Here is a 26,828-nt window from a genome sequence, read left to right as displayed (position 1 = left end):
AATTCTGTAACTAAGATGGAGCTTCACCAAACAGTATAGCAATAATCTTTATACTTACATGCTTACTAGAGAGAATAATTCATTCTTTGAACCTACTGGGGGAAGCTCCAGGTCTATAGAACCTGATGCAGAATCAGTTTTTCTTTTTTTGAAGACTTTTATTTATTCATTTGACAGAGAGAGACACAGCAAGAGAGGGAACACAAGCAGGGGGAGTGGGAGATGGAGAAGCAGGCTTCCCGCGGAGCAGGGAGCCTGATGTAGGGCTTGATCCCAGGACCCTGGGATTATGACCTGAGCCGAAGGCAGACACTTACAGACTGAGCCACTCAGGCGTCCCCAGAATCAGCACGTTGAATAACACCCCAGTGACACTGCTGTTGCCAGGCATTCCCACAGTCAAATGAAAATATACCAAAGCTTTTGTATATATTCTACAGAGCACTTTCAGGGAGACGAAGAGAATAAAAAGAAACCAAGTCATGCTAAAAATGTTAATTGTAAAAAAACAAAAAAATGAAAAAATGAAAAAATAAAAAACAACAGTTTGGAATCATTTGACTACAAGAACAGGGACCAGAACGCTATCAACCTTCAAGGTACTGTTTATTGTCCTTTTGCTCTGTCTTTTATCTTTTTAGTTTCACAGTCCACTCAGAATTGTCTGACTTCTACTTCATCAATGCTCAAGAAGGAATTAAGTTTAGGGGCACGTGGGTGGCTCAGATGGATAAGTGTCTGCCTTCGGCTCAGGTCATGATCTACAGGTCCTGGGATCGAGCCCCACGTCGGGCTCCCTGCTCAGCGGGGAGTCTGCTTCTCCCTTTCCCACTGCCCCTCTTTGTGCTCTCTCTCTCGCAAATGAGTAAATAAAATCTTAAAAAAAAAAAAAAAAAAAGGAATTAAGTTTAGCTATATCTCTATGAGAATAAAGTCCAAAATTTACAGGTCAATTCTTCTTTAAAAAAAAAAAAAAAAAGGATGAAAATGGACAGACGGTATTACTTATATCCTAGCTCTACATTTTAAAATACTCATGAATATACTTGCAGATAAACTCTGTTGATTTATTGATTTCTGGGAGAATTATATGGAACAATTAACTGAAAGCATATTATCATAGCCATATACCCAAATCACTCTGATTTTCTCTAAAAATACTTACTTCGGATGAGTTCGTCATCTGAACAGTTTCCCCAAATGGACTGGTCTTGCATCTCTCCATGTGTGAAGCAGCTATCGGTAGCTTGAGCTATATTTCTCTCAGTATTTTCTTTATCACATTTTTCTAAATAAAACAAAAGATATATTATTATTAAATGTTACATATTTTTCTCTATTTTTTTTATTTTAAGGGTTTTCTTTTCCCCAAATGCTTCCAAGTGTGCCATAACTTAAGAAAATGGGAGCAGTATCTCTATTGACTGTTGCATAGGTTACTGAAGTAGTAACAGATTTACTGAGCACCTACTATGTGAAGAAGAAACAGACATGCATACAACAAAAATAACCTGTTAAGATTATTAAGTCATCGTAACACACCAAGTGGTCTGCCATGACAGAGTCATGTGCAAAGGTGACATACAAGATGAAAGTGAGTCTGTACATGTAGGGGGTGGGCGTGGAAGGGAAGCACCAAAGGAGAAGAGACCCCACTGAACGGCTGGGCTAAAAGTCAGACTGCAGTTGCATGAGGAGCGACTGAGAAGTGAGAAGGTGTAGAAAGCAAGTGCAAAGTTCTCTCTGTGGAAACTCAGGAAAGAGGCAACGACTTACACATTCTCGGAAAGGGAGGCTACTGAGGATGGGAGATTTATACATGGGTTTATGGGTCCTCAGGGGGAAAGCCAGTAAGGAAAAGTAACATCTTACCAGGAACATAATAACTCAAACAAAAAGCTAACTGTAACACAAGGTAAAATCCATGTCATAAGAGGTCCAGAGCACTGAAGAGGTTTGAGGGAAGAAAAAGAAACTCATCCCAATTCAGAGCTCAAGAAAAGCACTAGAGAGAAAGGTGCATGTTGGATGGTCTTTAAAACATTCGCAGGAATTCTCAAAGCAGAGATGGGAGAAAGGCAATGCCTGGTAGAAGAATGGCGTGGGCAAACTCCACAAGCAAAGGTTCCAACACTCTGGAGTGTGCAATACTTCAAGGGGGACATTAGGAGATAAGACTGTAAAGGTTTGATTAGGGACATAGCATGGATATTTGAATGCGAAGGTGAGAAATCTGGACCCAATTTAAAGGCAAGACAAATAAGTCAAAGTAGCCACTGAAGCTTTATGAAATGCCTTATCAGGGCCAAGCATTAGGAAGATTAATACATTCGTGCACAGCAGTGTCTCAATCCTGACTGTGTTTTAACTCACTTGGGGGACTTTAAAAAAAAAAAAAAAAAAGATTCCTGGGCCCCACCACCGAAGATTCTAGTTCAATTTGGGTGTGGGGCACTTAGGTAATATTATTGCACTTAACACCACTGAGAATCAATGGAGTATGGATGTACCTAAGAGGGAGAAGAGAGTAAGGGAAACTAAGAGAGAAGAGTGCAGTTTAATCAGAGTTTAATCAACTGAATGACAAGAGGAGAAAGGGGGTAGACGTGAAAATGTAACTAGAGCTCTGCACAGATAATCAGGGAAGATGGGACTGGAGATGATAGAGCCCTCTCAGTCAAGGATTTGACTGGGAAAACCTGGAGACCAGGAGAATAATTTATTGGTTTAAAAAAATATTTATTTGTACATAGTAGATGTTTAGGCTTTGTGCTAGGCAATGAGGATGCAATGAATTGTGAGATGCGGCTCAGGCCTTCATGGACGTTACAGTTTAGTGGATGAGTTTAGTGTTGCACATTTGAATTTGCAAATCATAAATAAATCAAGTTATAGCTGGAAACAGTGATCTTCCTAAACTTGACTGCTAAAGCCATTTAAATGAACGGGCCCATCAAAAGAGTTAATACATTAAAATAAGAGTACCAAGAGGGGTCTGTACAATTAGAAAGGAGTAAGAGAAGGACGAGAAGCTGGATGATGTCAAGCCATGGAAGCAAGGAAAGGAAAGAGATTCAAACAGAAGTTGTTAGTCAACTGTGTTAACATTTCCAGTGGAAGAAAAAAATTTCTGCACGTGCAAAAGTTTCTCATGTACCATGGGGATTTCACAACAATTGAAAAGTTCTGCCATGAAACACATTTCAACACATGAAAATAGATGGACACCCTCTTAGGAAACTAAATCCAGAGGCTAAAGTCTCTGAAAAAAAGCAGGGTCTTCAATGCTAAGTATTTTCAGAAAGCAAAACCATATTCAGATAGCAGTAAAATAAAATCAGAAGCATGCTAAACCAATATGTTCTAGAAGATTTATGTAACATTTACTCAGCATTATCCAAGAGAAAATGTAATCTTCCTGAGAGGTGTTAGTTTCAATTAAAATCTTTACTTTTTTAAACAACTCCAGGAATCTTTCCACTGTTACAGTCAACTCAAGGCCTTTCTGAGATTATCAACAGAAGAGCTTTTTATAAAAACTCACTAGTATACATAAACTAGCTCAGCAGCAGAGTCCCACATACTTGCAGCTACTGTTATGTAGCTAACTGCCGCCAGGTGTCATGCTAGTAGGCTTGATTCAATTAGTAACTTTAATTGAAGCTGAATGAAATTAATTATATAATTTTGAGCTGTTCAAGTTTAATTCCATTAAAATTAATTCATGAAACCAGGGCATTATGAAGCATTGCTGACTAAAAGAAAATAGGTATGAATAAAGCCTCTAGACACACTTGACTCACATTTGAATCATGTCCAATATTCAAGTACTCAACACAGGCCCTTTAGACTCTCCACTGAATAAATGAAAATGTCATGTGGTCCATACACACACGCATCTAGTAGTGACCCACTAGTAAGGGGAACATAAAGTTCCTTCTGCTTTAAATTTTATTAAGGAACAGTCTCACTTTTTTTTTTTTTTTAAGTTTCCTTATCTGTGAAATTCTACCTTCCTCAAGTTAAAAAACAAAAACTATCATTCTCTGTCCTATTATATTCAAGAAATAATCAGTAAAATGTAATTACTCTCAAATCACAATCATCAGTCTCTCCAACTTTGCCTTCTTTGAAAAGTAAATGTCTTGGCCCAAAAGTTGGTCTCAGCTTTTTGCTATGACCCACAGCACCCAGCCCAAAGCAAAGCTGAGAAAAAGTTCAAAGTATAAAAATTAAGTTGACTTTTGTCAACTCTCCATGTCTATAAACTAAACTTCTGTGACCACGTGAGTGTTGTACAACTTTCTAACATATCTATATTATTTTATTAACATATCTGTAATATTTAATGGAATACCTATATGGCGGCCTCATAAACGGTGCATAATTACATCTGACACTGAAGAAATGCACTGAGGCAGAGGAAGAGTTAATTGGTAGACAACTGTAAGATGAGCACCACAATGTCCAGCCACAGAACCAACTTTACTACAACTTTCAATACCTTGGGTCAGCCACTACTCATTAAGATGACCAACAGGCCGTTTCTAATAGCAGATTTCTAGGATCAATATAGGTTAATGGTGTTACTTCTGAACTGCAGAAGCAGGGCCACAGTCCTGGTTTCATCACTTCCTTGCTGGGTTTACAAAGGTTTGTAGTTGCTATTCAACTAGTATGTGGTCCCCAAAGAGATATCCCATAGATAATCAAGTGATGCATGAGATCAGTCTGTACCTTCCCACAAGAATTCTGTTCACACATGCAAGCAGCACTCCTCCCTAACTTAACAGTTTTTCTCTTAAAAGGAGACCTCCATCGGCTCAATAATGCCATTCTTCTAAGCCAGTGGTTCTCTACTGCAGAGCTCCTTAACCATCAAGATGCACAGGTCCCAACCTCAGAGGTCCCAGTTCAGGGGGTATGGGAGGAGTTTTGTCATCATCAGATAGCCAGGAATGAGGGATTCTGCTCTACACAATTCTTGTAAGTTCTTCTGTTCTACACGATTTACAGAAAACTTAGGAGAGCCTATCCAACACGGAGATACACACCTTGCTTTGCATCACCTCATCACAGGATTCCAAGTAATGAGAAAATGCAATTTGACCTCATCACTCATACAGAGGTATTTAGTTCTGTCTCCGTGCCAGAACTATGAGAATACAAAACCCGAGTTATAGATAACACTTACCAATTCTACTAATAGATGACTACAGAAGCATGTTTTAGAAACTAAAATAAAAACTGAAGACACTTGAAAAAGACAGCACTAGACCAGAGAATAACTGCCTATTCTGGCAGCCACTTCCAAAAGGCTGTTTTCCCAAGAATTCTAGTTACCCTGAACACAGAAGTACAGAAGAATCTTTGGCTGGGGTGGTGGGGAGAACCCCAGCAACAACCAAAAACCTCAGTCCCTGACAAAAAAAAATCTTCTAGCTGGGAAGACCCAACATACACACAAAACAAGAAACTACAAAACTGAAGGTAATAAAACCTGCACTGGGTTGTAATTCTGACTCAAACTGACCAGCCGTGTGGCTGGGGCTCATTTTCTTCAACCGGAAATGAGGGCATTGAGCTGGATGGTTGCAGAGGCTTTCGACTCTAAAATTCTGTAAATCTGACTCTACAAAAGGGCTAACCAACAGAGCCAAAACTTCATATACACACTGAAGGGCGTTCAGAATGGAGTGGAGGAAATCAAAGAAAAGCCTTTGTAAGGCACTGGATTTGAGTTAATTCTCAAATAACAAGCATGAATTAACAAAAGATTCAGAGGAAAATAATAATTCTAAGTGATCAATTTACATACAATATGTCCTACACAGAAATGACTATCTTACAGGATCAATACACTTTATTTTTTGTTATTTTTCTAAAGAAAGGTACGGATGGTGAGACGCAATCTCTCTCTAATCTCAATCACTCCTACTGAAGAAGAAGGAGAAAGAACCAGGTAAATAGAATTTCCATTTAATCAAAAATTCTATAATATTTTACCTAGTTGACATTATCCAAATTTAAAACTTTGAGAATTTCACTTATCTCAGAGAGTTGGGGAATAACCTAGTTGAACGGTGATTAACAGAAGAAAAATCTAAGAGCATTAAAAATAAGCAAATTAGATAATAATGTATGTCCATTATATTATGTTGCATGCCACACAACAGCTACTCAGCTGGTATATGGTTGTTAAACAAGTTTTTAAAAATGAAACAACACTTCCTTTTGTTGAAAAAGTAAATTAATTTTTGCAATTACAGTATTAGCAATTTTCAAAGGACTTTAATATATAATATTTATTTGATCTTCAGAATCATCAACGATATTTTAAGAAAGGACCCATTAGCTCTTTACTGATGAGAATATAGAATGAGTCTCAGAGATGGATATTAAGTTGAAAATAGGATAAAAGTCAGAGCCGGAAAGCATCTTGAGCTCAGCTAATTTCATACTGCAGCCAGTGTAGAAAGACCCACTAACAACACTCAGCCCTTCAAAATTCCAAGGAATGACACCTCACAAAGAAACACAGCCCATTCTTGGTCACTTAGGTTCGTTAGTAAGTTATTCTTTATTTTGAACATAAATTTGCTATCAGGTTATTTATAACTAGTCCCAGTTCTGCCTATTGTAGGCACAAACAATGAACATAAACCTTTCTAAAAGACAGCAGTTCCAACTACTGAAGAGGGATATTCTTTCCATCAGTCTGTAATCAAGCAAATATACCATCTCAATAGCTAAATGCTATTAGCACATAATAGTAAAAGAATCGAGTCATGCTGCATGAGGAGGATGATTAGTTTGTCAAAGTTACTAATGAGCTTTTAAACATAAAGTTCTGTATGTGCCACGGTCTTCCAAGAAATGGAGACAATATTGTCATGTAAAATTCCAGATGTATCTGATTCCTTCCTGACGAACAAAAAACACTCTCCTTAGGTTCCCTGGGACAGAAATACCATCTCTAAATTGTACTTTGCACTAGAAGTGGTTAAGAGCAGAGGATCTCAAATCAGGGCCCCTGGGTCCAACCACTAATGCTATGGATCCTGGGCAAATTAGTTTTGTCAAAACAGGACTAGAAACAGTTATCTATCTCATACGGTGGATGGGGAAAGAAATGGAATCATGCCTGGGAAGCAGAGTTTCTGGTATATGGTAAGGGCTCATCTACATTTGCTATCAGTAGTTCACTAACTGTTAGGACATTAAGCATCTTTTAAAAAGTTATCATATGGGAGCTGTTGAGGGCAGTAATCTATTCAATAATCCCTATGTGAAAAACCATGCAAGAAATCTGTTTTCCAGACAGAGTACAAGGAAAACTATTGCTTTCTCTGAGAAGCTATAATTTTTTTTTTCCTGATGCACGGTGAACATGTTTTAAAAAATGCTTTCTTTTTGACCCAAATTTACAGACAAAACTGAATGAATCTGACCCTACAGTCTCTCTGTACATTTCGATTTTTCCCCATGTTTAGATCTCCTAGGTACCTATATTTTCCATTATTATGTTTTAATCTTCTTTTAAAATGTACTCTTAAAAGCCACCTCAAATATTCTGCTGAACTAGGCAGAGGTATTTGTAAATGCACAAACCAACCATCAAAAACATTTTCTACTTTTTATCCATACTTTATTTGCTTACTTCATGAAAGACTAATATAAATGATGGTGCTTGGCACAAATGTTTATAAAACCTCATAAAACTTAGGGTAAAATACACATATATTCATACAGAAAAGGAATATAAGTTTCCTTCTTTATACTTGAATTTGGGGGCTTCTGCATGTTAGATCTCATCCAATTCAACTTAATATTTGATAATAATCTATGACAGATCATTTATAATCTATGTAAGATGTATATTCTTACTGCTATGCAATCTATATTCAGACCTCCTTTTTCTGAAAACAAAATTGCTTTAAACAATTTTTACTCTTCCATTAAAATACCAGCATTGGGGCGCCTGGGTGGCTCAGTCATTAAGCGTTTGCCTTCGGCTCAGGTCATGATCCCATGGTCCTGGGATCGAGCCCCACATCGGGCTCCTTGCTCAGCGGGAAGCCTGCTTCTCCCTCTCCCACTCCCCCTGCTTGTGTTCCCTCTCTCGCTATGTATCTGTCTGTCAAATAAATAAATAAAATCTTAAAATAAAATAAAATAAAATAAAATAAAATAAAATAAAATAAAATACCAGCATTATTTCAGATGATCTATGTGTGTTCCGGTTTATGAAATCTCAAGTAATCCAAGACGAGAATCTCTGAGAAAAGTAAAAAATCTGGGTCTGTTTGTCCCAGAGGCTCAGAACAATGTGGAAATCTACAAATGCTTCCCAAATGTAACCTTTAAAAACCAAAGATAAAGCAGCTTTCAGGAAGACCGGAGGCTCTGGAATTTTACTTCTTCACTCACCAAACAAACACAAACAAACAAACCCCTCAAGCCTAATGACCTTCAAGAAGCAAAGCAAAACCAACCTGCTTTGCCTTATGCTCTCAAATGTATTAAAATCTCATTGTCCAAAAAAAATGAAGATAACCAAAGCATTTTTAACAGATAAATGAGCATATGCACAAAATTTCATAACACTGTAAAGACAGTAAAGTTATTATATAAGCACAGATCATTATGAAGTTTAGAGAAATAAACACCTAAATCAATTGAATCGATTCACTGTTAGCGATATTTTGAAAAGTAAGACTTCTGAGCAAAATCTAAAACGCATTCCTTCAAAGGGCTTTTTATGCATTCAGAAGCTTATGGTGCATTTACATTCAAGAGTGATAAAAACGACAGACTCAACTAGTTCACACGCTGGGGGTAGGCAGAGTGGATTATACACATCACACAGTGGAAAACAATTCCGAAATCAGGTTGATATACAATTGAATATGACTATGCAGCAAATGCACAGGTACAAAATGCAGCTCTAGTTCCGGTAATATCTCAATAAATCAGGGCTCTAAAATAAATGGCAGAAGGAGCAGGGAGAGGTGAGGTGACAGCAAGCTGATACGGGCGACCAGGACACATTACTTCAGCCACCTTTATCTCCTCCCTTTGACATCTAAACCTACAGTTCCTTGTCCTAAAGATACAGTTTCAGGATGACCTACCCTAAGGCATAGTAAACTCCCGCCTCTTCAAATAGATGTTCAATTGTGTTCTTTCAACCAAGTATACTCAGGCTAACACCAAACACTCACAGGCTCATGGAATTTTGCAGTTAGCTGAGCTTTTAGAGGTCTCGGCCCAACGTGATAACCTGAATTCAGATGAATACCTTCACCATCCAATATTCCCAAGAACAAGCTGAGGAGCGTAGGCATGAATACTCCCGGGACGGGGACACAGCCTCAGCACACCGCTTCGCCCAGTTTGGGACTGCTTTGACAATTCAAAGATTTTCCTCACAAGTGGCTAAAATCTACTTCCCTGTATTTTTCAATGATTCACCATATTTTGCTCTTTGCAGTTGAAGTCAAGCCTAATCTTCCTTCCATGTGGCAGTCTCGTCTTAGAACTAATATCTCATGCTCTTGTGTCTTTCTCTTCTCTGTGCTAAACACCCTCAATTCCTTCAGTGTCTTTTCAGGGCCTTTTTTTTTTTTTTACATCCACCCTTATGGACAGGATAGTCTCCTTCATCTCGTCTAGAAAGCTCTTATTAAAGAGTTTTGTCTTACTGACTGCGAGAATCCAGAGAGACCATAACCACAGCAGTTCTCTTACTTGGCAATCGACTAAGCCTATTACAAAAAAGGAATTGAGGACTCCGACATCTTCCCCTTTTTTCAAATGAAGTCACACACCCATCTTTAGTCTCTTTTCCATGATCACTGTTGTAACTGCCACAATTCTAAAAACTTTTCTGAGCAAGCTATAGAACATTTCTGCTATCTAGCACTTGTCTAATAGGGATTAAAAACTATGGCTAATGGGACAAATCCTGTTTACTGCCTGTCTTTATAAATGAAGTTTTATTAGAACACACACACACAAACTTTTCTGTTACCTCTCGGTTCTATCAGGTGGGAATATAAGTAAGTGACAGAGGATGGAGAAGAGCATTTCACATAGCAGTAAAACCACAAAGAAGAGAATCAGAACTGTATTGAATTTATTTTTTGGACTTCAGAATGATCGACACAGATCATAGGTCAGGGGATGTATCCTCTCTGGTAATTCTCCTAAAGGCCCAAACCAGAAGCCTCCATAGAATTCACTAACCTGGCTTTTCTTTGAGACACTGCCTTCTTTGGATTCTCCTTTAAGACAACCAACCCACTCTGGCTCCACAATCTTCGTCATCTCATTAACTTGACCACCTCATTAAAATGACCACCTCCAGGAGAACTTTTAGATCCATTATTCTAGGCCTGTTCCCATGCCCTGACCTACAAATTTGAAGTTTCAACTCTACATCAATAGATCTTTAGCAACTCCAACTCAACATTTCTTAAAATTCATCACCACTTCTTTTCTGTCCCTGACTGTTTCTCCAACTGTAGTCCGTGTCTTGGTCAGTGGTATTCACAGAATCACCTTTCAATTCTCTTTTCCCTGCACCAACATAATCAATTATGAGACCCAGCTAGTTACAACTTCCCAATTTCTCTCAGATATAGATTTTTCCTGTGCCCACTACCAGTGCCACCAATCTTTGTCTCCTCCAACGGGAAATACTTTCAACACAAAGACTGGGTACGTTACTCCTTAGCTCAAGAAAAATTAAATTCATTTCACATATTGATGAAAAGTTGGAATAGTTATTTTCACATTGTATACATCTTAATGTAAGCTCCTACACCTTTCCCATGCTCCATAATCTCATCTTGCATTTCGGTGAGAAATAAAGAGTAATACTCCTCAGGAAATGCATGTTGCTTAAGTGATGGAAAAACTAAGAACAGAGTAGGTCCACATTCATAGAGCCCCAAAGACCAAGGGCTGATCCATCATGGAAAAGAGTAGGAGGACTGTATCTTGGAGGGGAAGCCGGTTCCTTTGTACTCGGCCAGCTGCCTGCCAAGGGCCTGTCACCTACTCAACCACAAACTGCTTTATTTTTAGTGCTCAACTCTGCATAAGGCAAACCAAAAAGACCTACAAAATGTGTGTTCTTCAGATGGGGTCACTAACAGTCCAACACAGACAAAACTGACTTCTTGCCATTCTGAGTTTCTCATTCAACCTCTGAATTTGTGTGCTTGAGAACGGCACCCATCAGCTGGCAACTGGCCATCAACTCATCTGTCACATGGTTCTTACTGGATTTTTTAATTGATACTTACGCAAGGAATTAAAATTTAATTTGGCACATTTATATCTCATCCTCTCTCTCTCACCTACTTTATAAATTCCTTGTGGGCAAAAATGCATGCGTGACACATTTTTTTTTTTAATTTTTTTTTTTTTTTGAAGATTTTATTTATTTATTTGACAGAGAGACACAGCGAGAGCAGGAACAAAAGCAGGGGGAGTGGGAGAGGGAGAAGCAGGCTTCCTGCTGAGCAGGGAGCCCGATGTGGGGCTCGATCCCAGGACCCTGGGATCATGACCTGAGCCGAAGGCAGAGGCTTAATGACTGAGCCACCCAGGCGCCCGCGTGACACATTTTTAATCTTCACAGGACTTTGTGCGTAGTAGGCACACAAAAAACTATTTGTTAACAGGGTTTCTCTTCAAACGTGTCAATAATGAAATCTATGTGCTGGCATGACAGTTAACTTCAGACCTGACTCCTGAAACTACTAAAAAATTCAGGCATGAAAGCACATGCATATGAATCATCGTACTTCAGATCATGTGGGTGTGAATCTGAAAACAGAAGTGGACTGCAAGTAGAAACCACAAACGAAATTAATGTTAAAATAACTCTGTTCATAGCTCCTACTTAGTGAACCCTAACTGATTAGAGTCTTTAGAATACAACTCGATTTCAAAAACAAAGTTAAAAGCTTTCCTTCTTCAGAATATGTGTGCTGATGTGAAAAGAAATGAAAAGTTTAAGAAACTTCAGAAAGGGAAAAAGCGACAGGCACAAAGATAAAAGAGAGAAGCATCCAAAAACACTGGTGCACAAACACATGTAAGGTTAAGTCAGCAGGAAGGACTGAAGCGTCCTTCATCTGCTCCAATGACTCACCAACATTCAACTATCCAAACATCTACAATCTAGCCAGGGCAGAATCTGTCTTCCCTTAATAAAAATTGATGATAGGCCTTTGGAAATAGAAACATAAAAATCACATCCCTTGCCTTTACATATAGTAGAATAATTACATTATCTCAGAAAGACAATTTGGTTGAATTGTTCTCCTCTGTTGTTATTTATTGCATCGTTCTAATTTTCCATTTGCAAATGGCTTAACTTTAGATTATGTTGATTTATGCTTATTTCCCCAAATCTTTTATTATTATAAAAAATATAATGCCAGTAGGGGCGCCTGGGTGGCTCAGTTGTTAAGCAGCTGCCTTCAGCTCAGGTCATGATTCCAGGGTCCTGGGATCGAGCCCCGCAGCAGGGAGTCTGCTTCTCCCTCCCCCACTCCCCCTACTTGCGTTCCCTCTCTCACTGTCTCTGTCAAATAAATAAATATATTAAATAAATATATATATATATATAGTGCTAGTAAAATAATTGCACACAGCTATTAGAACTTTCCATGAAATCACCTCAACAAGATCCAGGAAATAAGGTTCAAAAAACAGGAAAGGCTCTTACACACCGAAAAATTCCAATTTCCCCACTAGCCCTATGAAGATCATTCAATTTATACATACATACATATAAACATATATACATACATATATACACACACGCGCATGCGTGCGTGCGTATGTTTGTTTGTTTGTTTTAATAAAAAATCCTTATATGTTAACTGACCAAACAAGGCCAACGGGCATGGTTCTTGCTGGCCAGAAACCTTCTCCCTCCAATTGCACTTCTGATCTCTCTGGCGCCCCACATACCCTAGAACACAAGCTTAGTTAGAACAAACATATTCTGCCCACACATGTGTAATCCTCCTCCCTGTCCCCCACTGCTTCTACCCTGCCAACCTCCAACCCTATGCTAATTCCAAAAATTCATTCTATCAGCTTCTATTCCCAAGCTCCCTCCTGCTCCTTGCTGAGAAAGGCAATCAACCATGCTGACCTTGTCCACTAAAAATTCATGCCATGCATTCTTAGTTAAGCCCTCAGTGTTACTGAGCAGCCCTTTTGTTTGCCCCGGATTGAATCCCTCTTGAATACTTCATGCTTTGAAATCTTTTCCACTCATCTCAAATTTCTCGACTCATCCTAACCGCCCCCCAGCCTTGCTCTCAGCAAATGTTACCATCTACTTTGCTGAGAAGATGGAGGCCTCCCATGATCTCTTTTTCGTATCAAACTTTCTCTAAATTATCACTCATCATTTTCTCCCATGCCCATCTGAAAAGGGAACATTCTCTACTTTCCTAAGACTGGTCTCTGTCCCATTCGGTCCCAGAATTTTACTCTTGCAATTACACACACCCACACCACCACTGTACTCCATACCCTTACATCTTCAGTCTCTCTAGCCCCTAGATTTCTTTCCATTAGCATGTGCTAAGCATGCTAAGAGTCTACCCATCCAGCAGAAGCTCTCTATACACCTTGCTTCTCTCTTACCAAACCACTTCTTTCATCTTCCACAACCACTAAACCTCTAATGCTTCTGTGACAAATCCTTATGGACTCTCTTCCTGCATTCTTTTCCTTCTCCTCCCTAAGTGTGGCCATGCCTCCAAATCTGCTCCTCAGTCCTCTCTCTCACTCTTGTGCCCATCCATCAACTACCTGGTGGTGAACTCTTACCACTCGCCACTCTTCCAGGTATAAGTCCTACTTTTCGGTGGCTTACCGGCTATCATGGCAAGGGGTAAGTTCCAGGAACCAACATGATCAAAAGAGGACTCAACAGCTCCTCCTCTGTTGCCACTGAAGCTAAAAAGGCAAACCCGTGTACTACCTTAAATTTTTACCTTTCCAGCATCTCCCATATTAAATATGTTGCCCAACTGTATCAGTTGAATTCAATAAAATTTGGACACTGTGCTTTAGAAGATTCACAGATGAGAAGTAAAAATCAAAGCCCTCAAGGAGCTCTCACAGCTAGGTAGAACTCTAGCCTACTTTTGCTATTGTTCTTAAACTCATTTTCTCAATTCCATTCCTACTGGTGCTGCCCTATGGCCGCTTTTGTCAGATGACTGTCGTAGCCTCCTGTAAAATCACTACCTTCACTCTTGCTCCACCCCCCCAACATCATCCTTTGCACTGCCACCAGATTTATTTTTCTAAAAACACCAATTTGGTCCTGTCTTTCACCTTCTCAAGAACTTTCAATGGTTCACCACTGCCTCCAGAAAGGGGATATACAAACACCCTGGGGAGAATTAGGCCCATCCTCAAAATCACTTTATCTTCTCAACCTTATCTCACTCTTTGTTTCTTCATACAAACCATACAGTGGGCTTAGTGAAGGACTTAGCATTCTGTAGTAATCCCCTCCAAGCTCCGCTTTCCACCTCCACAGAGCTGAGTCCCACCATCATGCTTCTTCATCCAGCGCAAATCACAAGTTTTCCTTGACGTTTTTCCAAGTGCCCCAGCTAGAGAGACTTTCTCTCTCCCATGTTCTGCCATCATACTTTCTTTGTACATCTGTTATAGTACCTATCAGTCTACCTTGTATTATAGTTATGGGTGAATGTATGGGATTCCCCAGCATTCTATGAGACCCTAATTTCATTCCCTCTGTTTCTCGCTGTACTTGTCACATAACAAGGTTCAATTGATCACTGTTTCTATGAGAAAGGATCATTGAGATTCCAAAACTCCAACTTACAAAGAAACACAGCTAATGTGCAAATTATGCACTCTTTTCCTTATTATTTATCTATTTCACTTATCTTTATCTCATCCGCTTACAACTCTTATTTATGTATTTTTCTAATGTTCACAATACGTTTGTATGATAGTACACAAAATTTTAGAAAATTCTTTGAAGACGAGTACTCAGCATTATTTTTATTAATTGGGGTATGTAATAAAAATGCTGAAGAGCAGTAATATAGAGTGATAGGACGGAAAATTTGGAACTTGAAAAAAGAGACTTTAAAGATTTCTGAAGCCTTTCTACTAAAAAAGAGACTTCTTAGAAATCTATGATAACTTGTCTTTCTACAGATAAAAGACTCTAAAACAATGATTCTCAACCAGAGATAAAGAGCACCTGGAGTCTGTTAAAAATGCAGATTCTTGAGCCTCCCACCCAGAGATGGATTCTTTAAGTCGAGTGAGGCCCAAAATGCCAATTGCCTTGAGAGATCAGGATAGCATCTCAACACTACTGACATTCTAAGGCCAGGTAATTCTTTGTTGTAAGGGGCTGTTCTGTACTGTGCATTGTAAGATATTTAGCATTATCCCTGGCTTCTACCCACTAGATCCTGGGAGGACCCACTCCACTCCCCATCTATCTACTAAACATGTCTCCAGATGTTGCCAAATGTCTCTTGGAAGCACAATCACTCCCGAATGGAACCAGAGATAGAAGCTATCCAAAGATGACACACTTTGAGAAATGCCATCCTTAATCAGAAGGATAAAACAATATGATACAAGAAGAATATGGGTATTACAAGCATACATTGTATAAAATGAAATAAACAGGCTTCCCATAAAGGAAATCTGATTAGCCACTATAAACTCCTGACAACTCAGCTAAGCTTCTAAGTCAAAGCTCTTCTTATGTAATTTCAACTTGAAGATTTTCTCCCTAGCTTCTATTTTAAATTATTTTTAATTAACTTCACTGGCATTTTGCATCCTGCTATGAAAAGTCTGCCTAATAGTCTCAGAGGACTCTCCCAAGAGAGAAGAGTGCATTAAATCACACATTATCACATTAAAGTATATTCCAGCACTCACAGTCCAACAGTCTCAGTCTTGGCAAATGCAATGGGGTGCGTGGGGGGGGTGGGGGGGTGATGCAGCGACTGGAACAGGCTCAAGTGATTCACAGTATCCAAAGCCTATTATCTTCAATTCATCCATCTGTAGGAAAGTTATATTGATTCTCTACTTCAACCACATTTATCACAATGACATATATTCTGCAATTTGTGATTCTACCCTGATTTCTACTGACTGCGTGAGACCCTGGCCAAGTCACTTAAATTCTTTGGGCATCCTTTCTAAAAAGTGAGGCTTTTTATTTCTAAAAATCCTTCTAGTTACAAGTCACAAATGTATGAATGAAGCACTTAATTAAAAAGCTCTTTCCACTGCATGGATTCTAGTAACTACTGCACCAAAAGGTAAGTACCTACATATTCCATGTTGATAACACAATGAATTTTAAGATGTCTCATCCAAAAAAGAAAAATAAATGACAATTTGATGAACCACAGACACAGGATCCACTCTTTTTAAATTTAAATTCAATTAATTAACATACAATGTATTAGGATCCACGCTCTCTTAAGACAAAATTAAGTTTGGACCAAATCATCCTTCACCTACGAAGACATTTATGCAAGCACTCTGCATAAATAGGGAAAGAGTTATAAGTGCATGTTTACGTTTTATTTTCTGTAACCGAGATAACAGATCAGCTGCCTAGAAGCCATTTCCAGCCTGAAAGTGTAGTTGCTTTGTTGGCCTGTACAAACATTGTATTTAATCAATTGCCAACTTTTCAAATGGGACAGATGATACATAAAAATCTGTATTTCCAGTATCTCTTGAAATATGGAAGATACGAGCCCCAGCGGCAACCGTGAACTGGAGTGGAGCCGTACTGCCTCCTGACGCATGCGCCGTTCCACCGCCCGCAACCCCTGCTGCTCCCTACCTTCGGACACCTGTCCTGGCTCCTGGCTCCCCCTTAGAGCGTGGAGCATATGAGCTTATGTCCTTACTCTGTAACAATTTTCAAAATACACAGAAAATATTTTTAGTGCTGTCAAAGCAATATAATTTTCCTTGCAGAATCACAGGAAAAGAGCAGAAATTTTGAGGAGAGAAAACTATACTTTTAATAAGAAAAACCTTCCTAACTCTGAATGCTGCTGAGTAAAACGAGCTACACCTTGGGGTGTAACTAACCATCTGAAAGAATGGAGAAAGGTATTCTAGGGTTGATGGTGAGTTCACTAGAGACCCCCTAAAATGTCTTTTAACTCTAACATTGTAGGTCCTTAGTTAGCAGTATGGATAGCTCATCATAATCCAATAATATACATATAGGTTTTCTCTTGTCATCTGTGTATCTTTGCTTACAAAGGAAGACTTGACCTTATACGTTTCCCTCATGAAAAGGTATTTTCTGCTAATTTTCATGAAACACTCCATTTTTCTGATTTTCATATACAAAAATTTTAAATTAAGTTTCCATTAACTAAGCGGCCACAACTTACCAGAGAATGATTAAACTGTTCTTCTGAAAGGATGGTAAAAGAATCCAAGGACAGAAGGAAGACGATAAAAGAACTCAAGCAAGAGCTTGAGAGTAGGGTGCTCCGGGAGCAAAGCTGCTCTCTTCACTAATGTCTTTACCAATAAAACCAACTTAAGCATGGAAGGCGGCATCTTGAAGCTTTTATTCTACCTACTGGCTCCAATTTTTTTTTTCTTTCAATACACCTTATGAAGTCTGCTTGTTTGAGACATGATATTATAACAAGATCCTGAGGATTTTCTTTTTTAAAAATTAACTTTATATTACACTTAACGCCTATTTAAAGGATGTTGTGAGTGAAAGATCAACCAATAAAAAAGCACTATGTAACTATGTTGCTGATGGTAAGTCAATTTTCAGGTACAATATAACCCAAGAGTCTCCACACTGATAATGTGTTGTATGCAGTCTACTGCAGCTCAGACCATTCTAGATGCCCACTTCTTAGTGTCAGATCATGTGGTATTCTACAGCATTGCATCTGCACATGTATATTCAGTACCACTGCAAGTTCTGACTCTAAAGATGCATTAAAGTTAGACACTGTAGGTATCACTATATCAAATCAATTGCTTTTGTAGTATATTTGATGTGCATTTTGACATAAGCATTGTTTAACAATAGTGATTAACAGCTCAAATGTGAATATAAACATCAATGAGTCGTTAAGACTATGAAGGGCGTGCCTAACAGGAAAATGACTATGTTGGCAATACCATGTGCAGAACGTGGGCTGCTTCTGGGAAAATATGTTGATCATTCAAGCTCTCTGATTCGCTCTATTTTCTCTTTAGAAAAAAAAAAATGACTCACTGTTTAGAAGCAAAAAGCAATGATAAACATAATTCAATTTAACAGCCCTGAATGCCAGAACATTCTAATTTAGCCATGGATGTTTTCTGCTTTCACCTTTTCTGAATTCAACATTAACTTCTTTTCCATTTCTGCTGCCTTACAACAAAAACAAAACAAACAAACAAACAAAAAACAACCCCAAAAAGCTCACTACATTATTGCCAAAGAAAAAGAAAAGCTATCAGATATTTTTAAAATCAAGAGTATAAGGTAGGTTTCTGAGACCTGAAAAATTATTTAGCTTGTATCAGTCCCAGAACTTTTTGAATCGGAGCCACCCTTAGAGGAAAATGCATCTGAAGAGTAAGGCCATTGTTCACTGTCGCCATTGAAAACCTGAAGTATGTTACCTTCAAGAGAAAAAAAGATACTGCCTGACTTGTTTATAAGCTTGTTAGGGATGTTTCCCACAAACAAGATTAGTTTCTTTACAGGTTCCCTGTGTTTACACTTTGGAAGAACACAAAGGAGCTAATTCATTCTTGGAAAGTGTTTCTTTAAAAGCATGTTTATTTCAAAACAAAACAGTTATTGAAACATATGCGTGAGCCATTCCAAAGCAATTGGTCACAGAAACCTGGATCATCAACTGAGTCGCAGAGTGGCCCCCAAGAATCAGAAAGATGAACGGACAGTGCATGCTTGTTCAGAAGACCGGGATCTGATGAAGACACTAGAACTGAAGTGAAGCAGGGGAGGGAGGGATCCCACACATTTGAGTCTTAGGCCCCAAAATGCATATGCTTAAGAAAAAAGCAATCCTGTCATCCAGTTTCCCCGCAGCCAAAGGAAGGGGGAGTGGAAGGACCAGCGGATACCGCCCTCTTATCCGGTTGTTGATCTAGGGCTGGAGTCCTGGAGAACTTGTTTGAGTAACACTGTGCAAAAGTTCCCAAGTACAAGGTGAGAATCCATCCTCACCGCACCACCCTCCACCCCCCTCCCCCAATCAGTAAATGTGTGAACAATTTTTAAAAATGCAACAATGACAAAGCGGCTCGCAACTTGCAAGCAGGCACTCACCCTGGGCTGGGGCGCCCAGCCGGCCGCCGCCCGCCTCGGCCCCGCGCTGGGGCCCGGGAGAGAGGGCTTCACCCGCGCCGGACATGGGCCGCTCCACGGAGCCAGCGCCGCGCTGCCGCCTAGCTCTCCGCCCCCGGGGAGAACCACGAAGGGCTCTTAGGTGTTGGGTGCAGAGAACGAACTGCTTCTGGCAGACAAAAAAAAAGTGTTTTTAGAGACCAGCACACCACCCCTGCGGGACATTCCCTCCCCCTCCGTTTCCCTTCCCCAAACCCCACCCCGGAGAAGTTTTGATTTGAAACCCGGGAGGAAAACTGCTACCCTGCACGTTGACAGTGGGGGGCGGGGGGGGCGGTTGTGGGCGGGAGGCAGTGAAGGGGGACGGGGAAGGGAGACTAGATTTGGAAGCTTGGGGAAGGCGACCAAACCCCTCCTCCTCCTGACCCGGCAGACCACCACCTACCTCGGCATCCCCCCCCCCCAACTCTCTCAAAGCCCCTTCTTCCTCCTCCTCCTCCTCTTCCGCCTGGAAAGTTAGCGAAGCTCCGGCAGCAGCCGCATCTCGCCCCAGTGGCCCGCCAGCAGTGGCGGCCGCCCCTGCGCGTCCCTCCCCGCCTCCCTCGGGCTCAGCCCAGACACTGCAGTGGCGGCAACTGCGCCAGGGGCCGCTCCTCTCATTCCGCGCTCTCCGCCCCCTCTTTCCAGCCAGCTCAGTCCGGCCTGTTCCCCTCCGAGGGGGACTGTGCCCCCTCTGCCTCTCCCCCCCCGCCCCCCGCCCCCCACCGTCCTCCACCCCTTCACTCCTGAAACACTTCTCCCTCTGTTGCTCTTTTTCATCATATCCGGATCGGGCGGGCTTGAACTCTTGGCGGGTGGCCCAAGCCTGGGGGCGGCGCAACGTGGGCTGCCTCTGGGCCCAAGCTGTCTGGGTCAGGAGGCCAAAGCCCGAATGGGCTGGCTCTGAGCAAGGGGTTCTTCTAGGGGCTGGGCGAAAGGAGGGAGCTGGCTGGTCCCCTGGCTGCCTGGGCATCTTCCTGCCTAGACTCACCCCAACCCCTCTCTTCCAGCCTTTCTTCCCAATCCTGTCCCAGACCTACTGGAAGCTCTGGGAACTATATGAGTGAAGGAGAAACCTTTAGGGTGGACAACGCAAAACCATAAAAAGTACAAATATTTCTCGAACTTTACTGGTGGAATAGCAAAAGTGTGGTTTTGAAACTGTGAACCTTACTTAGCAGAGTGTTTAAATTCTTACTCTGTGCCTCTTAAGTTACCTTTATTCTCTTTTTCAAGCCTTTATTCTGGTCAAACAGGATCCTAGATCCGTAAAACCAGTTGCACTTGCTTGGATCAACTGGAGGCATCCAGGCTGACGTGGTTGAGGAGGTCCAGGGCCCCAAGCCAGGCCTGCTACATACACACTGAATGGCTTCTGTGGCGAGATAAACTTGTGGTCGGAAGTAAAAGGCCGAGGGACTCTCAGACGTTCTGATTGTAGCTTAATCTGATGAGCCTAGAATAACAAGTACAAAGTAATTTGCAGATAGAAAGTACTTTAATAATGCATTCAAATAACTTGTGCTTTTTTTTCATTCATTGTAAGTGAAATGCAGAATTCATTTGTAAAAAGGTAGAACAAACTCATTCTTTGAATCTCTAGAACAAGAGAGGAATCACAACCATGTTACAAAATTGAAGAAAATGTGCACTGGATATATCTTTCTAGGTGTATCATCAATAATATCCCCAGAATCTCATTTCTTCAAAAAACCAATTGGAATTGATTGACAAGACCTGTTTCTTAACTTTAGAGTCAGTGCAATCAAACTTACTTTCAATTAAACCTGAAAAACACAGCCTTTCAAGTTTCTGATGGGAGTTATTCAGACCATACTCCCCAAAAACCAAATGACATTTTCCCTAATGACCTATGACTAACACATTTTTTTCCTTCTGTTTATTGTTAGTGTAGAGGTTTCAGATAAGGTGTGTATAAAAGTGCCTTAATTTTCCTGAAAACTTGTACAGGGGCCTGGACTCTGGAATCTACTTGATGGAAGCAGATCAGCTCTGAGCATCACTGCATTACCATTAAAGAAAGAACATTTACAAAGCATCACTGCATACTGCAGTGCTATCTGCAATCAAAGGAACAGCATAGGAAGTAATTATTCTGAAAGATTCTCTTTTATCCCTTTCTTACTATTTCCTTGACTCTTTTTTTTTTTTTTTTGATCCCCTCACAAAGATGGTAAAGTCCATGAATATCAAGAAGTTATACCACTGTTCTAGAAAGTTATAGTCAGTGATAAGTGTTTGGTAATTTCACAGAGTACTTAATGTTGCACACATAGTAGGTGATTCAATCAATACTCCTTGATTTTAAACATCTTACTTTTTTATGGGGAAGAAGTAAAATTCAAATAAAAATAGGAGTAAATGTGAGGCTGTGTTGTAAAATCACCATGACGGCCAAACGCTGTATCTTGTTCAGCTATGTGACTTTGGCCAACTTAGTCAAACTCTGCCTTGGTTGCCTCGTAAGTAAGGATGATAAGAGAAACTCTTCACAGAGTCTCAGGAGGGCTAGTAAGATAATTATAAAAATAATTATAAAATAATTAAAATAGAAATTAAAAATATAAAAAGATAATTCTCCTATAGCATTTGGAAGAATGTCAGATATGAGGACAGGTGCTCAAAACTGTTAACTGTTATTAGACAACAGAAGCATTTCGAGGGGTTATACTGAGCATGGCATAATGACGAGATCACAAGGGCCACATCAACATACCATGCAGGTAACCATGCATGTACTTTACACAAACTTTCTCGATGAATTTTTACATCAGCTCCACCACTAATTTCCCAGGATTGCATTGCTAGAATTTAGAACTCAGACCTATCTGACTATAGGGCAGACTATTTCACTTGTTTAGATAAACTCAGGTTTTCCCTCTGGAAGGTATAAAGGTGGCATCTGATAGACCAGAAATTAAGTGCAGGCTCCTAAGTGTTCCCCAAGCTGTCCATTTACTCCGTCCCTTGCTGTATTTGTTCATTCTGACTAATCGCTTAGCTTGGTTCCTCATGAGAAGCACTCCATGCCCTCGTTCTCTCATTCTTCGATTCAGCAAGTATGTATGGAGGTAGAAGGCACTGTGGTGGGTTCTGGGGACATAGCAATGAAGATGATAAATGGGACCACTGCCCATGGAGTTCACAGTCTAGAAGGAAGTTATGATTACACAACCACTTAACAACAGAGTTGCTGAGGGACATGACAAGGGAAGTTCTGGGATGCTAGGATCGTAACCTAGCTGGGAGATGCAGTCTAGTCTAGGAACCAAGGGAAAGTTCCTGGAAACAAATATGTCTCTGTTAAGACCAGAGGGAGAAAGTGAAAAGAGGAGAAACAGACTGCTCCAGGTAGAAGGAGCCATGTGGGTGGCAGCCCAGACGGTGGAAGGTAGCCAAGCATCTCTGAAGAACTGAAGACGTTCAATGTCAGAGGATAACCAATGCAAGGGGGGACAGGGATGGGGATGGAGCTGAGGAGAAAAACAGGGGTCTTACTAACCTTGAACGAGGAGAATTTATTACCCAAGTTTCCCTTAAAACAGCATAATACATAAAACAGCTTGGAGGCACCGAGACTAGAGCTCGGGAGTCCAATAAGGAGGCAAGGGATGATGCTGGCAGTGGAAATGAAACCAAATAGAGACAAAAGGTGGGGAGCTAGAGGAATGAAAGGTGACTTTCAGCTTTCTGCATCTAGGTGGAGGGTGGTAATACTACCCATGGAGATGGAAAGATTTAGGAGAAGCAGGTTCGGGAAAAGCTGCTGAATTAATCATGTAGATCATGTAGTGTCTGAGGTACCCGCCAGACAGCTAATTGCAAGCATCCAGAAGGTTGTTGGATAGGTGTTGGGAACATAAGCCCATAGATGGTACTTCACTGGCTAGAAGTTATGAGCGCCCAAGATGAACATGTAGTATAAGGGCAGAAGGCCAAAGACACAGCTATGCCCTGAAACTCAATACAAGTGTGTCCTCACTGGCCCCTCTCCCTTTCACCACAGCCTTCCCAAGGTCATAATACTGTTTTCTCCCTGGCTTGAGAACCATTATTTAGTTACTAAGACTGCCAGTGCCCACCCACCCTCCCAGATGCTCATGGGTATCACATGATGGTCTTCGTTCAACCAGGTTTTGCCACGTCTCATACTATAATAATGATCTGGATGGGTGGAAACTGTCCCTGGGACCAGCATTCCATTACAATTAAATGCTCTAGCCCTGGTTCAAAGCCCTCTACCACTGAAATCCCGATGTGTATTGCAGCCATTTCTGCCTAGTGATATACATATGAGTGATGATAGAATATGTGAACATGTCAAAGAAGTCTGACATGAGCTAAGCAGATAAAATGAACTAATTAAATGAGTTTATAAAGCATCCCTATGGACTACTTAATCTTCACCCCTCATTCAACATTCATCAAACATTTATTGGGCACCTACTAAATGCTAGGCCACATTTAAGACTCAGGAGCTAAAAATTTTGATTTGAGGTCTTCAAAAGCAGGTAAGTTAATTTTCACTTGGGAAGAGGCTGATTAGCATAGCTCAAGTCAAAGTAACGATCCTCACATAGTAATCTTAACCAGAGTTCTACAAGCCGGGTGTGTCATTGTGCATGCTTCCCCGGGGGTGCACACGCGAATTCTCTGCAATGTGAAAGAACAATGAGAAAATTTTTTAATATGAGTACTTGTATTTGTTTTTATTTTATTACTTGTAATTTCTATCTTTGAGTATGTTTTATAATGTACATAACACATTAGTACAAAAGCACTTGTATATCATTTATAAATATACATTAGGGGTTCATATTAAAAAATATCCTATCATTTGCTTTGTAAAAAAAATAATGGTTTAAATGCTTCACATCATTTAAGGTTCACTCATTCAGTCAATCCCAAATTGTACCAAGGTTAGTTTTTCTCGAAAACATATATACCTACCTCATTTACGTGGAAGTGTGACTTTAGCAAACCCAAAACCCAGGGACATAGAAACTAGGAAATAACCCTAAGACTCTAAATACCAAAAATAATCTTCATGACCTTCACATCGTGCCAACACAATGGCCATCGACTTTCTCAAATTCTTTGTGTGTGTGTGTGAACACACACCTCTAAACAAACTTTATTTTCTATTGTCTTAGCTCACAAAAAATTTAGGGTGCAGGGGCTTTGAGAAAAAGACATTAGCTAAGGGAGCTATTAGGTCAGCAAAAATGACAGCAGAAGAAATGGCAGATGACAGATAGGGAAGACAGAGGAAAATAAACACGTCATAACAGTGCCTTTGTGAATTCAGCCCAGTGAAACGGTGAATGTTCTTAACAAGGGTCTAGTCATTAAGGAAGATTCCATTACATTAGTGCTGCATTCTGTTTCTTGGGGAAGCAGGTCAGTATTTTTACATTTCAGGAAAAATTTCACCAAAAAACGTTCACATAAAAAACTGTTGCTGCGTGGAAGACTATCTTTCACAGAATTACATTTTTATAGCTGCAAGGGAAATGAGCAACCGTGATTCTAGGCCAATTTGTTTTAACTGTATTTCTCCACCTCCTAGTGCTTTCTTGAAGAGGAGAGGTCAAGTGGACACGTTTCTGGAATCCCATTCTTACTTCAAATGGAGCGTTTTCCTCTTTTTCTCCTTAACATATCAGTCCTTCCCTTAAAATTTCTTAAGTGAGAAAACCCGTCTGTCTACGTTTTAAACATTTGAAAACTACCATCTTGCCCAACTCCTTCATTTAACACGCAAAGGGATATAAAGACAAAGTTCATTGAGCTCAACAAACATATACTGAGTATTTACTGTATGTCAAACCATACGTTGCATACTTCGTCTATGCAAAAACTGAGGCAAACTCCTCCACCAGGAGCTCCTAGTGTAGAATGCTAGGAGTAGGGGCAGGCAGCAGGGTGGCAAAGGGACACTCACAGACACAACAACCGTAGGACAGGAGCAAGAAGAAAGCAGCACCTCACCTCTCAGGCGTAGGTGGGGACAGTCAGGGGACGTTTCAGAGAGAAGATGATACCAAGCTGAGTATCGCTGATGAGTAAAAGTTTGCCTGTCAAGGAGCTCAGGGAATCCCAGATAGAAGGGGTAACGCATGCAAAGGCACAGGAGTGGGAAAGCCCCACAGAAGTTAAATGACTTGGCAAAGGTCGTTGAGTGGGTTCACTACAGAGCTGGCCCCAGAGCCTAAGTTTCTGGACATCCAGGCTTCCTGTTCCAGTTATCCAGCTGAGTCACGTCAATGAGTTCATCCTTTCTAAGTGATGGCGAAGAAAGGCCATACCTGATCTAATTAGTTAGAAATTCCTGAGATTTACTGTTGTAAATACACGGCCCGAGAACTGGGCACAGGATCTCCTGTTGCCGGATTATTCTGACTTGTCCTTCCTTGCCGCCAAGTCCTCTGTGACTGTCCTTTCAGTTGGCTGCCTGCTCTGGCCTGGGGCTCTGGCCCTTGGGGTATTTTCTCGCTGTCACTGTGCTTTTCTGCTTGTGTTCTGAAGGACAGGAAGGAGACATTCAGTCACACAGTAGCACATGTCGGGTAAGGACAGCGTGAGTGAAGATCGAAATGAAAATGGGCATATCGTATGCAATAGACAGTAAGGAGACATTTTCTCGGTAGACAGAAAGCAAACCCGCATCTACAAGGCATTGTGGAAAGTAATGAATACAAGAGGCCCCTGAACACGATCACTGATCTGCTAAACCTGCAACTGCATGATGATCATGACGAAGACATTTAAAAACTACTCGATCCAGAGACCTCTAATCAACTGTGGGGAAGAACGCAAGATTTTCTTAACTCTCCTCCCACCTTCCATTATTTTCCTCTCTCCTTTTTTTTTTAATATTTTATTTATTTATCTGAGAGAGAGAGAGAATGAGAGATAGAGCGCACAAGAGGGAAGAGGGTCAGAGAGAGAAGCAGACTCCCCGCCGAGCAGGGAGCCCGACGCAGGACTCGATCCCGGGACTCCAGGATCATGACCTGAGCCGAAGGCAGCCGCTTAACCAACTGAGCCACCCAGGTGCCCATTTTCCTCTCTCCTTCTTAAGCAGTCCTTGCCCACCCAGGCACTTGGAGTCCCACACTATTCTCCTGCTACCCCGGGCTCCCAACGTTAGTCTCTGAGCAAATAATGCACCAAAGTTTAAAGGAATGAATTAGATTTAATATATTAAACACAAAGATATAAGTAACTCATAGTCTTCCTCATTCTAGGAGCAGCAGTCCTGTTCCTATGATCATAGTACCCCAAAAATGTATCCAGGCCCATAAGGGGATATAGATTATTTATTGCCACATTGTTTTGGTGGCAGGGAGTTGGA

At 40.6% G+C, this 26,828-nt stretch overlaps 1 protein-coding gene across 3 annotated transcripts in view; it reads right to left on the bottom strand.

The window, feature by feature from the left end:
• MDFIC (MyoD family inhibitor domain containing) overlaps positions 1-20,150 on the bottom strand; it is a 127,925-nt gene extending 107,775 nt beyond the window's left edge. For 2 of the 3 annotated variants that reach the window (XM_027573874.2, XM_027573871.2), the window contains exons 1-3: positions 19,857-20,150; positions 19,394-19,580; positions 1,166-1,288 (exon numbers count right to left, since the gene is read on the bottom strand). In XM_027573874.2, the coding sequence (XP_027429675.1) occupies positions 1,166-1,288; positions 19,394-19,478 (208 nt within the window). In that variant the 5' untranslated portion in view covers positions 19,479-19,580; positions 19,857-20,150. The remainder of the gene's footprint in view (positions 1-1,165; positions 1,289-19,393; positions 19,581-19,856) is intronic. The other variant, XM_027573872.2, reaches the window with a different exon arrangement.
• Between the last annotated feature and the right edge of the window lie 6,678 nt (positions 20,151-26,828).

This window comes from Zalophus californianus, chromosome 12, assembly GCF_009762305.2.
Source record: "Zalophus californianus isolate mZalCal1 chromosome 12, mZalCal1.pri.v2, whole genome shotgun sequence".
In the NCBI taxonomy this organism is placed as follows: Eukaryota; Metazoa; Chordata; class Mammalia; order Carnivora; family Otariidae; genus Zalophus; species Zalophus californianus.
The sequence above is the reverse complement of the archived record's forward strand: the minus strand, read 5'-3'. Positions and strand labels throughout refer to the sequence as shown.